Source organism: Ammospiza nelsoni, chromosome 4 (assembly GCF_027579445.1).
Source record: "Ammospiza nelsoni isolate bAmmNel1 chromosome 4, bAmmNel1.pri, whole genome shotgun sequence".
Taxonomy (NCBI): Eukaryota; Metazoa; Chordata; class Aves; order Passeriformes; family Passerellidae; genus Ammospiza; species Ammospiza nelsoni.
The window spans coordinates 32,749,619-32,763,178 of NC_080636.1; the positions used below are offsets into that span (position 1 = coordinate 32,749,619).

Sequence of the window (13,560 nt, forward strand, 5' to 3'; positions counted from 1 at the left end):
GAATTGCCATTTTAAGTTAGACATTCCCATTTGACTGAACAAAAGGAGTGAAAAGGAGGAATACGCAAATTTCTTTAGTATTAAATTAATTCTTTAGTATTAAGTAGTATTAGACTACTGTGAAGCACCTTGAATCTGCACTAGCATGCTAACACAGAAAAGATCACATTTCACTGACAAAATCAGAAACTAAGAAAATTAGAAGAAATGTTGCTTGTTCTGTTTCCAGACATAGCCTAAATCCTCCTTTTAAGCTACATTTCCTGGAGTATTTTATGAAAAATGATGCAGGTTGTGTTTACTGGACAGATACACATATTAGAGGACGGAAAACAACAATAAAAATACATTAAAGATTTTTCCATTTATTCCTGTTTAAGAGCAGCTTAAACAAAGGCTCAACAAATGCAGTAATACATTCATTCACTAACCAGCAAGTTCCCTCTGCAACTCTGAAATGCACACCCATCAAAATCAGTAATGAACACTTCCAAGGATGTGACCACTCCAAATCTACACAGCCTGAAGAAAACACATCAAACTTACCATAACCAATATAACAAACCTAAACAGAGTTCTAGTTCCTTACTAGTTATTAACTTCAACTGTGTAAATTGATCTTTTTAATCATTCAGACCCAGCTAAAATAATGATCTCCAGCTTCACCAAGTGGCACCAACTTTCAGAAGCAGGTGCTAAATTACCCACAGTCAGCAGACTCATCTTACATGGATTCATTCTGTGTATTTCCTGTGATTTAATTTTCCTTTTCTTTGTTCATGTCCTGTGGCCAGCTGCCTCCTGATCCAAAGTGATATCCCAGCACATGTTACAACCATGATCATAAAAAGTTTCTGCTGGAGCACGGAACTTTCCCAGAGGATTCAGTTGAGGAGATTTCTGTAGCGTTGCTTATCCTGGGAAGGAGGTGTGGGGGGACTGTGTTTTTTTAATATATTGTGTGCTTTAGAATGTATTTCCCCAAACAATATTTTTCAAATGCAGTTTTAATAAATGTCCATGTCTGTATTCCTGGCACACAATATGTTAAAAAAGGGGGACTTACCTGAACCCCTATGGTCTGGTTCCATGCTCCAGCACAGTATCCAGAGAAGCAGTGATGTAACAACAATGTGCATATTGGGGCTTTATATCACTGTGGAAGCTGGCTGAATGCAGCATAGGTCAGTGCCACAGGACCTGAAAGAAGGAAAACAAAGCATGCTTTTAGGCATTAATATGCTGAACACCCACCTCTCAAAGCAGGAAATAGGGGCATACTGAAGAAAAAAATGCAGTTATCTATGCAGGTCCACTGAAAGGAACACTATTTCATGCAATTCTCATATAAGCATGAGAAATAAATGGTTAAGAAATTACAGAGGAGGTGGAGAAGAATCTAAAAGGGACTACAAATATAACTCCCACACAGTGTTTTGAAAACATCTCTCTCTCTTTGCCCTGTTTCCATGGAATGGCTGAAATCACGTTCTGATACCACCCCCTGTTCCGAAGGCACTCACAGTCTTTGCAAAGCACCTCTCCACTGCAGTGCCTCAGGATTCTGCAGTGTCACTCCTCTTCTCCCTGGCTCTCTGCAAAGTGAAGTCATAGGAATGGATCAGCCAACCTGACTTCTCACTACCCTGCCCAGAATCCTTTGTGAACTGAAATGAGTCATCGCTCTGAAAAAAACCACAGCGCAATGTTCCAGGTTTCTCCCTGTGTCTGCGCTGGCTTCTTTGTCTTTGAAATGAAGTGCCTATGCTTCTGGAACAGTGCCCAGCTGCATTGTACAGGATAACAAGCCAGCCTTCTCATTAAGTGGACAAGAAAGCTATTTACATGCATTAGCACAGACAAGTTAAAGCTTTAACCCTCTAGTCAAGATAAAAAAAATCACCCTTAACATATCTTCTTGATGTAATGCACAACTCCCCCTATACACAGAAACATAAATGCACAGACATACATGGGCATACAGATACTTACACAGAGCAGTATTTTCTTTAACTATTCACTATTTTTCATGACACCAGTTTTAGGTCTATTAATTAAAAAGAATGATTTACTCTCTTTTGTCAGTCCTGAAGAATGCTGCAGATCTAAATGTAACAAGCAGCTCTGCTGTACACTAGATCAAAGTTGTGCTGCTGTGAACTGTTAATCAAAAAATTAGAAGCAGTGGACAAGTTCTTGTAAGCTTATTTTTCAGTATCTCATTCACCATTTGGGCTTAAAACAAAGTGAGCCCTGAAACCATGCCAGACAGAAAATGTCAAACTGTTCCAAGAGCTGAGGGCCAGCAGAGCTGCTTCAGCTTCTGCTACCACTGACAAAGAAGGTAATGCTCAGAACGAGGTCACTGTGTCAGGATCTCACTCCCAGTGCTAGGTTTTCTTTTACTTGGTGAGGATATGCTAAGGCAAAGTATCAGGAAGACACAGAAGAAATAGGAATAGTGTATGAGATGAGAGACAGATGCTGCTGTTCCAGAGGAACATTTTTAGTTGTTCTGAGATATTCTTTTAAAAGAAGGAAACGCTTAAAATTGACTTTACTGTAAAAGAACTATTTCTAGTCATGACCTAATCATCAAAATCAGACCAATATGCCAAAATGGAGGTGCAAAAGGAAAAAGGAAGTTTTGCTACAAAGAACCTCTTTAAAGGCTTCTACATTCCATGCATTTTGAAATGGTTTGAAGCAAAGAAGGCACATTAACCACAGAACTCTGAAACACAGCACTTTAGGACTCACCTGTGCTATGCTGGAACAGGCAGTTCCCCTATGTGTTTCACCAAATGAACACACCAGGTGCTTAGGACTGAATGAAATACAAAAGTCAGTACCACCCTAGCCCTTCAAAAACCCTGGCAGTCAGAGAGTCCAACCAAGCCTTAAACAGGTTTGTGTGTTTCAAGAGGACAAGTAAATAGCTGGGTTATACAGCTACAGTTTGTTGTATGAACAAACATCAGTTTTGGCCACAGGTCTGTGGGGGTTGTTAAGCAGCAAAGCCATACAGATCGATTTACAAGTGTACCACACCAGTAGTTACACAGTAGCCATAATCTCAACATTGAAAGATGGGGGCTTGCTATACACACAGTCAACAATTTTTGTGTTCCCTGAAAGGCCTCCTTCCAGCAAATCTTCCTTTAACTTCACAGAATTTTTGCCTTCCCTGGAGCTGCAGCATCAGCCACAGCACCTCTAATGAATCCAACTTGACATTTACAATGTTTTGGGTCTCCTAGGATTGTCCTTCAGAAACTCTGATTGTCTACTAAGTACACACCCACTTTACAGCAACAAAACCTACCCCATGAAAAAAAAATTAACAAGTGAATTAGACCAAGCACTTATTGAAAGTAAAAACATTAGTTCCAATCTTCTTCCCCTTTGCACCAGACAGCTGCCATGCAAAGCTAAATGCATGCATGAGCCCATGTTTCCACAGACATGCACAAGTTCTTGCTGCAGTAGTCTTGCAACTAACACCAAAGTTAAAACACTGGTAGAAGAAAGCTAAAGGTAATACTGCAGCCTAAACAGCTTTTCTCTCTACCAAATTTCTCTAGCACTTGAATCTATACTATATGCTCAGGAACAACTCAAGTATTCTGAACAGACTAATACAATGCAAGCTCTTTCAGTGAGACAATTCCTCTCGTATGTGTGATGCCTATGGATACCTGGAATACACCAAGCATGCATAGACATCTTGTGTGCATGCACCTAGGCATGCCTTTACTCAAATTCCTCAGTTTACAGCACTCTTACACAGCCCTTTAAGCAGTATTAACAACAACAAGAAATACCTGATACCTCAAGCATAGCAGAGAGCAAAAGCGAGACACCAGTAGTGGGGAAAATATAAATGAGAATGTTTAGAAGAGCTGAAATTGATGGACAAACCAGTGCTGCCACCATCAGCGATGTCACAGGACATGGCCTCACAGGAGGAAGCCCTAGCCAAAATCCCACATGCACTCCCCAACCAGGGCAGGTGCTCTGTTCCTCCATTCCACATCTCCCCCCGTAGCACGACGGAGGTTGGTACTAAAACAAAAGCTGCCTTATTGATAGCATACAGTACAAACACACCACATGCTTCTCTCTGTGTAACTCCATGTATGCATGTGCATCCAAACAGACCAGTACAAAATACAGTACAGCTTAACACCAATCTTCATCACACACTGAGGAAGCAGATGATGTAAAAATCCCAATTTCTTCGTTTGCACACATTCCTTTGTCAAACTCTACATTAGCTTGCATACATCCTGCAGTCCTCCCAAATTGGGACCTGGGATTCCCCTCCTTTGCCACAGTCCCTTCCTGATCACTAGAGGGAAACTCAAGAGAAAGAAAGGCATATGCTAAAATGGGGATACACACACGCAGACCCACACACATGGTAACACATGAGAGAAAATAAAAAAGCTTAAAAAAGAACATGCTCAAAAGAAGCCAAGAAGGTTATCAAGAGTGCAAGTCCATCTAGCCTGTACCAGTTACCCAAATTTCAGAGGCTAAAATCAGCTATCAGTGCTCAGCAACTGTAGCTGCAGAGACCATAATCATCTACCACAGGATCATAGAATATTCTGAGTTGGAAGGGACACACAAGGATCATCAAGTCCAACACCAGTAAACAGCTCATAAGCAGACAAAACCTGCAACCTTGGTGTTTTTAGAACCATGTTCCAACCAGCTGAGTTAATTTCAGTGTTGGTCATCATGATCAGCTCTACAAGAATGAATTTCACAAAGCAGGAACCACCCAGACACTACACTAGGAACACAGCCCAGGAACCCTGCGGTCTCAGAAGAAACCATATTGAGGAATATCAGAAAGATACTAACTTACACTTCCATTTCTTTAGGAAAGCTCTTAATACAAGAAATTTTGACATATTAGTGCTTCACTAACAACAACTTACTTGCAGTATGCTAATAAGTTCCGCTTGACTTACCTGAACAAATCTCCTGGTTCTTTAAGAAATCACAAGAGGAAACATGATCAGGGTATTAAGTTCACTAAGATCTCAATAAGTAAAACCCATCTGTTTCTGTGGTAGTTGTCTAGGAGCTAAATATCCTTCCTCCTTTTTTTTTTCTTACTCCTGCTGCTTACACCCCAGTTTATTAGCAGAGAACACACCTCCTCTCCTTCAGATCTCAGTGCACTGGCTTTTAAAAATCACACTCTTCTAGAGTTCTTTTCCATGGCTGCCCTTCCTGTCCCTTTAATCCTGTTAGAGGACTCCTATACATTAACTTACGTAACTTTCCTTTAAAAGCAACAACCAGAATTCTGCACCATATTCTAGTGTTCCAGCTAACCTCCCACCTGCATGGGAAATTGCAATTTCCTTACTTTTAGTAGAAATACCCTGCTTTAAACCCTGCTTTTTTCCCCACAGCTGTATTTTATTGGGGGCTCACTGCCACCCTACAACTGAGCAAGCAGTTCTAGTTAACCTTTTTATGCTGATTGCAAGTGAGTTTGAAGCAAATATTTCTAGGTTTGACTCCCAAGACCACGATCTTCAACAGCTCGCTCTGTGGATATGATTAAGGATCTTTGATCATCCCGTTTTTCTCAGCTGTTATCCATTTTTAAGCATCCCTGCTTACCACATTCTAAAAAAGAATCTCAAAACCTAGGACCAAAAACAAACAATGCTTTAAGTGTTACATAATGCAGGACAGAATCATTATCCATTGTGACACTCGCTAATACAACCACCCAGGAAACAGCATCTGAATGAAAACATCAAGTCTTAAGGGAGAACCAAGGCAACCAACGTAACTCCTTCCCTCAAAAAGCCCACCAGGTAAAACAATTGTGTCTTTTCAGAATTCAACTAATAAATGAGTCTTCTTTAAATTATTGCTCACTGGAAAGTATGTGATATTTTAAACCACACAGAAGAATTCTGTAACATATTTTGTCGCTAGGACCACAAAATGAGAAAAGAGGAGGGTTTGGGGCTTTTTCATAGAAATCTGCTACTATCAAATTAATTTGACTCAGGTTAATGCTATATTGTAATCAACCACACCAACACCCCAGTCCCTCAAAAACAAAGCCTGCCTGTTCTCTGGCAGCAAACAGCAAATGCAAGGAAAGATAGAAGCATTTTAAAAATCTGACACTAGAGGAGGTTTGGCAAGAGACAGTAAGCAAATGAGAAACAAAAGAAAGAAAACCCAACAAAGATAAACCTAGTTTCTTATAGAAATTTTAAAAACACAGATAAAAATGCTCCTTTCCAAACACTTCTGAAAGCACAAAACACAGTTGTTGAAGGTCTTAACAAGATGTTCTTCACTATCCTCTTCAGTTTAGCCAGAACACATGCAGTGTGGCTGGAGGTGCTGCAGCAAACATTCAGCAAGAATCTAGTCAGCAGAAAAAATTCTTGAAAGGTGAAGTGATAATTAGCAACACAACCCGAAGACATAGTGCACTCTCTCTCATTTATATTGACTGCTGTAACCATTAAAAGATTTTCAGCCCAAAGACAGTACTGCAGTGGTTACAGCTTTTCAAACCAATAGTGATGACTGGCAGATAACATCAGGTTAAAATAAGAACCTGCAACACTGAATACAAGTCCCATGGTACTGCAGCAGCCTTTAACAGCCCAGTTTTTCCTGGCAAGGAGAGAACTGATGAAAAGGCCAGTTGGAATCAATTAAATTAGTGCCAAAGTGCTTTTAAAAAGAAAAGGTTAGATGCTCCAAAGACTTAGCAGTTGAGAGTTTACTGGGTCATTTTTTTCCCTGTGGTCGACAGTAGAGTTTTCAATATGGCTGGAGTACCTTTAAGACTATATACTTTAAAGTGAAATTGAAATATTTTACACCTCAATACATGAAGAAGCTGTATTAGTATATTCTGCCCCTATGCTCTACCTGCATGAGGTAGATGCAATGACCCCTGCTTCCCACAGCGGCTCAAAATTCTTTCAAATTGTGTCCTTTGGTCTCACCTGTGTGGGGATTAGCTGTGAGGATGGGAACAAAGGAAATGCCATGGCACAACAGTTCAGCAACTCGCCAACTCTGCTGCCTGCCTCATGCTCATCAATCATTTTCTAGAGGAAGCATTAGAAATCCAACTGCACATTACCACTAGTGTATACTGCACCTTAAAGGGAAATGCCCTTGTTCCAGAAACAGCTCTTTTGAGATCCTCAGGGACTGGCATATTTTGACTCTTTATCGCAATGAGTATAACTATCAGCAAATGCAGCAACCAAAACCGACCTCCCCAAATAAATGACAGTACCTGGAACCAGGAGTTCCCACAATTAAACAACTCACTGGATGAAATATTTCCTCCTGTCCATTTCACAAATCTTTAACTTTTGAATTTTACTGAGCACTTACTTACAGGAAGCAGTAAACTAAAACCTACAACAGACATTTTACTACTTTTTAAACAGCAATACATCTCTACCTGCTGCTCTACCATTTTTAAATTAAATCTCAGAAATCTGAAAATTGCCTTGTATATAAAACCATAGTATCCAAAAGGATAAAATTACCAATTTCACAGAGCAACCTCTCTTGTATGACTTCTTACGCACCTCCCCATTTATAGCCATAAGTTTAGACTTTTAATTACCACTCCTGACTCATCTAACGCATTCACCAACTCCAGCAACACGCAGAGACCATGCTCCTAAAAAAGCACAAAACTTAACCAATTTAAGCACTATTTTGTCAGTGCCCACTGCACTGCTTTATCCTACAGTGCTGATGTCACTACTCTGCAGAATTGCTCAGCTGTTTCACTCAGCTGTCACTAGTCCCCTCTGAAATCCTCCTCAGCAGTCTTAATGAACCTGAACAACTGTGATCTGACAGACAGGGTTACCACTTCATTATCCATTCCATCCTTCAGATTTCTTGTACAGCTATTAAACCCCAAACATTTGGTATTGATCCCTGCTGCACAAAGCACCATTAACCATTTACAGGGCCCAGAAGGGGCAATCCTTCTTTTTTCTCTTCTCCACACTAAACTGAGCTTGACAAGACTCTTCTTTTGGACTTCCACTAAGCATTTACAAAGCACTAGAGCGTAGAGTTCTTGTGCTCCCTGAGTGTCGCTATGACCCAGTTTTCTGAAAGATGAGAGCACATAAAAATAGTTGTCTCTTTGCCCTCTTATTCAGTATAGAGAGACCTAAACTAGGATATCAAGGCTAGATTCCTGAGATGATCTCAGGAGCTGATGATGATCTCACCTTCAACTGAACTAAACCAAAAGGCTAGCAAAAGGAGAATCAAGATAATTTCTTTAACAAATTTCAAAAGCAAACACAGGACACAATGAGAAAAAAATAATGTATCAAAAAAAGTTGAGATCAAAGCATAGAGGATACATAAACCCAAACTCTGAATTACTATATTTTACGCCATAGCAAGATAGTTATTTTCTAACACACATTAAAACAACAAAATAAGTCTTTCCTTGTATCTTGTCACCATGTTATAATTCCTTACTCTTGGCCATTAAGAAAAAAGTCCTTATAGTTACCATTATATTCTTTCACCAAGCAATCTCCACAGGCAGTACTTTAACTCACCCAGATCTTACTGGCCTGAGGGTACCCCCTACTTAGGTAAAAACCTAAGTTAGGTTTCAGTTAGGTCAGAACCAGAGCTTGAGAAGGCTCTCTGGTGCAAAAGCACTTCTGATTATCAGTAAACATGGCACTGCACATAAGCCCGAAAGAACAAATGTTATCTTGTGCTGCAGACCCAAGCCTGAGCCCAGGTGCCAATGGCCCAGGAAAGGCAGCATCCCCAGCAGAGCACCAAGCACCTGCCAAGGATACCTACAATTACTACACTGCCTTGGAAAGAGCCCTCCTCCCCTCCCAGTGCCTGGAACAGGCAGAACAGCTAAAAAGAAACATTTAGCTTCATATCCAAAAAGCTGTTTCTAAGCTTTTATGATGAAAGGTCAAAGCTAGGGGAAGGGTGGGAGCTTACAGGACAGTAAAAAAAGTTGAGACTAAATTAGTAGTGTGCATGACAATAAGACACACATACAACATTACCAAGGGAGCATGTTAATGGTTTGGGTAGTTTGAACAGAAACATGTGAAAGCAGTTCAGCATGTCATCACCAATACTGTCTTTAGAAGTGTTCTGCTGCTTTATGAGCAGCTCTTAAAAACACACATGCACGTGTAGCTCCATAAAAAGATGGTGTAATCCACAAGAACTTGAAAATGTGAAGGGTGTCCTGCATGGTCTGCAAAGCCTATGCATAATGCATGAGAATTTTTGCTTTAAACTGTGGTATTTCATTTCTGGTACTGCATTTAACTGAGTTATTCCAACATGGATTTGTTGTGCAGTATCCAGTTTGATACAAGTTTGGAACATAATTTGGAGAACATCTGTGTAAGAGGGATAAGATGGAAACTGACCTCAGGACTTTGGTCTAAAAAACTAATTTACTGTCAGAACTATCTTGGTGTAACCATACCTACATAAATAGCCATTTATTTTGGAGTAAGAGTGTTTTGTTTAACTTGATTTAGTTTGTACAACTTCCAGAAGTTTTATCAATGGGGTTGGTAGTACATGCACAATCCTGTTAAATTCATCTGCATGACCTGTTGTATCATGCACAAAAAGGTGAAAGTTAAAAATGGAATAAACAAAAGTAAAAATAAAATACTGATTTTGTTACAGGCAAGCATATATCTTCCTGTTGTTCAATCATATGATCATGATGCATTCAAAAACTGAATGTTTAAACAAAGGAATTAATTTTCTATTAGTATTTTTTTTCTGGGTTCTGATAGCTTCAGTCTTCAAGAGTACATAACCATTGACATTAAGAGTTGCAAGTACTATTTCTGTAAAATCTTCCTGTTATGGGAAAAGGCAGAGATAGTAAGGGAGCCAAATGTGGCTTCTATTGCCATATGTTGTTTCTAATAGTCGCAGCTTGAGTTTCAAACCTGATGTGGGTTTTCATTTCCCTTTATCTCCATTGAGTGCTGCTGTACTATCACTACTTCTTAAAATCAAGACTTACTAAGAAGCCTAATTTTAGGCACTCATTTCTGGAACATGGCACAGAAGCTCACACTCAAATGTAAAAAGAATCCAGGCATGTAAGGTATCTGGAAATAGCTGAAAGTCTTGGACACTTCTCCTTCATACTTCAGTTTACAAACAAGAGCTTAAAAGTCTACTTTAGGGCATAGAGGTTTGTATGTGATTTACATGTCTTTTGCCTTGCTCCTGACAAACATTTTTTGATGGAAGTTTTGATGCAATTAGTGTTGCCAAGAAAAGTCTGAGGGTTACAAAATTATATTCTTAAGGTACACAGAGTAAGAAGTTCTTGCTTTAGAGAGTACATTTCTGGTATTCTTCCTGTCTTTGGAGACTGAGGATACAAAAGCTGAGTGTAGCTTCCCAGTGACAGTTTTCTCCCTGGTAACATCTTCCAAGGGCAAAAATTACCTTGAAAACATAATCACTGCATATTCTCCCCTCACATGCGGCCTCTGATTGTCTCATTCATCCCCTAGGTAGACAGACATTATGCAACTCTGTTTGCCAGATACTGCTCCTTAGAAAGCACTTGCACAATTCCAAAAGGATATAAACTGCCCCCAGGCCTCCAGAGTGGGTCATCTTCAACTATGGCTCCCACCAACAGTGAAGTCACAGTGTTGGCTTTCTGATATCACAGCATTCTCTGTAGCAACAGCCTATGAGGTCACAAATAAAGGATTATCACTTTGTTGCAGGATTAAGGGAACTAAGAAGCTGGTCTGTCAGAAGATAGGTTTTACTCCAAATAATGGGCATTAAGAGAATGCTGAAAATAAATGGGTTGTAAATTGTCTTTGTCTGGCATGCATCCTTTTTTCCACAATACTGTAAAATAAGGTATTGCTTTCATTAACAGCTCCTAAGTAGTGGAATGAACTGCAGGCTACCTCCTGAGCTATTACATGGGAGATGAATTCTGAAACAACTTTCATACCTTTGGACTCCTCAGTCATTTGATTTTGCAAGCATAGACATCAGTCAGACCACTCTCCTCAAGCGTCTGCTGGCTAGTTTATTCACAAGTATTCAAAGCTAGTAATAAATTTCAGAAAGTGACTAGAAAAAAAATACAAAAGGAAGTCTAGAAATATCTGCTGAGGGAAGGAGGGATAAAAGGAAGGGTGATATCAGGTGACAACAGACTTACCTACATTATTCACAGAAATCCTATGGCCCATGCATGCCTACAGATGCAGACTTTTCCCATATTTTTGAATTACTCACTTTTCTAGATGCCTGGCAACTCAGGCTGCCTGGAAACTAGCTACTATATGCATATAGTCTTATCTGACATGAGCAGCAGGTCCACCACATCAGGTGTACTATGTATGCATAATTTATCCCACAGGGACTGTCCCAGATTTTAAGATTAAGATCTCAAAGTCCTAAAACAGACTGGCTCACAATCTTCAGTCTGACCTGTGGTGCAAGCAATTGTACAGAATGAGAGTATCTTGCAACTTCAGGGAGATTCTTTACTAAGGCCCTACAGGAGCTGGAAGGAGGTACTTCCAGCACTATGAGTGTAGGCACTAACACCAATTTCTGTTCTAGAACTGGAAGAAAACATTGGACAGATTTGCAGTAGCTGATCAAGGCTTTACCTGGAGTCTCACCCATCAGTCTGGAAAATTTGTATTTCTATTTTGCAGCAGGACAACTATTAAAAACGTTGAGAAAAAACAACACAGACGGACCGACGAGATGCTTCAATGCGCTTTAAATAGGCTTTGAAATTTTGCAACCTATTTAAAAACGTTGTTTCTTTTGCCCTCCAGCAGTAGCAATAAAGAACCTCAAAGGAAGTGCTTAGATAGACCAGACTTACTCGCTTTGCCACTGAGCTCTGCAGCTTCCCAGGGCTGAGCCGTGCCGGGAGACACGATCGACACGATCCGCGCGCTCAGCCGCGCCGAGCGCTGCCGCCGCCGCGGCCGCCTCCGTGCAGCGGAACGCTGCAGAGACGCTGGGCCGGCACCGGCACCGGCCAGCGGCCCGCGGCAGCCAGCCCAGGCCAAGGCACCACCCGCGCCCGCCGGGGGAAGCGCTGCCCCGCCGGCACAACCCGCCCGCCGCTACAGCGCAGCCTCCCAGCGCGCCGCGCTGCTGACGAAGCTTTTACCGCGCAGCACGGCGGGCAACCGAGCCGAACGGGCAAGGACCGCCCCTGCCAGCCCGGCGGCTCCCCCGTACCGGACGCGGCACCTACCGAGCCGTACCTACCGAGCCGTACCTACCGAGCGGCGCCTCCGGCAGCGGCCAGGCGCGACTGCCCGCCCTCCGCCGCGGCAACGCGGGGCCCGGTCCCACAGCTCCCATCCCGAACCCATCCCGGAAAGCTGCCAACGCTTTAGGCCCCGAAACACGGAGAAAAAGCAACTTGCGCCTAGTCGGAAGATGGGACGTTACTCCCACCCTTGCACGACATTTTCAACCAAAAGCCAGCAGAGTGTTCTCCCCTAGCAAAGGCCACCCACGCCCCAGCCATTTTGGATGCGTGAGCAACTCCCACAGGACATGCACCCCAGTGTGCTGCTGCTGCTGCTTCAGGAACGGCCAAAATCCCAGACAGGGAGAACTCAGGAACTAAAATAAAAGAAGGAGGGTTTTGTTGATTGGTTTCTTTGGCCTGGAGGTCGTGGGGCTTTGTGTTTGTGTTCGAGGTTGTTGATTTTACATGATGGTAAAGCAGATTTCCATCCAATTCATCTACAAGCACTCTGTCCTCACAAGAAACCCTGGGGCTGGCACTCCAAAAAAGCAGTACAAAGAGACAAAACCCCCTCTGCCTCCCTGAGGGCAGTGATGTGATGGGACGTGTGCTGCTGATGCCAGAAATAAATCTGAACAGCCACTGCCATTAAACCCACCTCCCACTTCAAAAGTACTTCAAAATACCCATCAAGTATTCTATGCAACTTTCAATTCAACGCGGCTTCAGGATTGATCCAAGGTTTTTGCTGTTTTGTTTTTAGAGTTTAAGGGAGTCAAAGGACCAACAGCAAAATACTCCTCTCTGGCTGCTATTGAGCAGAATCTGAATCTGAACTTTTGCAAAAACTTCAGCTGATTAGTCACCTATATTTAGAAGTTATTGTCTGAAAGGGCAACCATAATGGAAATGTTTTTGCACAAGAAGTGTACAAAGACTCACTGCTTCTATTTTTAATGGATGCAGAAGGTTCTATGACCAAAATATGGTTTGTCAAAACAGTGATCAGCACACATGCTGAAAACCACAGCTATAGAGCAAATCGAAAGCTAAATCAAACCACATTGTCCATCTCTCTTGGTTTCATCAAAAGCAATCAGGACAATAAGTTCATGAAGGCAAATCACAGGGTAACAATAGGTGCCTGCTGTGGATCCTGAGCATGAATTTGAACTTTCTCTGAACCTGGGCTCAGGGCTTTCTTCACAAGTGTAAATGGACATCTTGGTTTTTAGGGC

General features: G+C 41.6%; 1 protein-coding gene across 3 annotated transcripts in view; it reads right to left on the reverse strand.

Moving 5' to 3' along the window:
* Window positions 1–13,560, reverse strand: part of STOX2 (storkhead box 2) — a 71,442-nt gene that overhangs the window by 24,930 nt on the left and 32,952 nt on the right. The window contains exons 1-2 of one of the 3 annotated variants that reach the window (XM_059470066.1): window positions 11,939–12,027; window positions 1,067–1,200 (exon numbers count right to left, since the gene is read on the reverse strand). The exons of 1 other annotated variant lie outside the window; for it this stretch is intronic. In XM_059470066.1, the coding sequence (XP_059326049.1) occupies window positions 1,067–1,139 (73 nt within the window). In that variant the 5' untranslated portion in view covers window positions 1,140–1,200; window positions 11,939–12,027. Of the gene's footprint in view, window positions 1–1,066; window positions 1,201–11,938; window positions 12,028–13,560 lie in introns of those variants that run through there. One more of the 3 variants, XM_059470067.1, reaches the window with a different exon arrangement.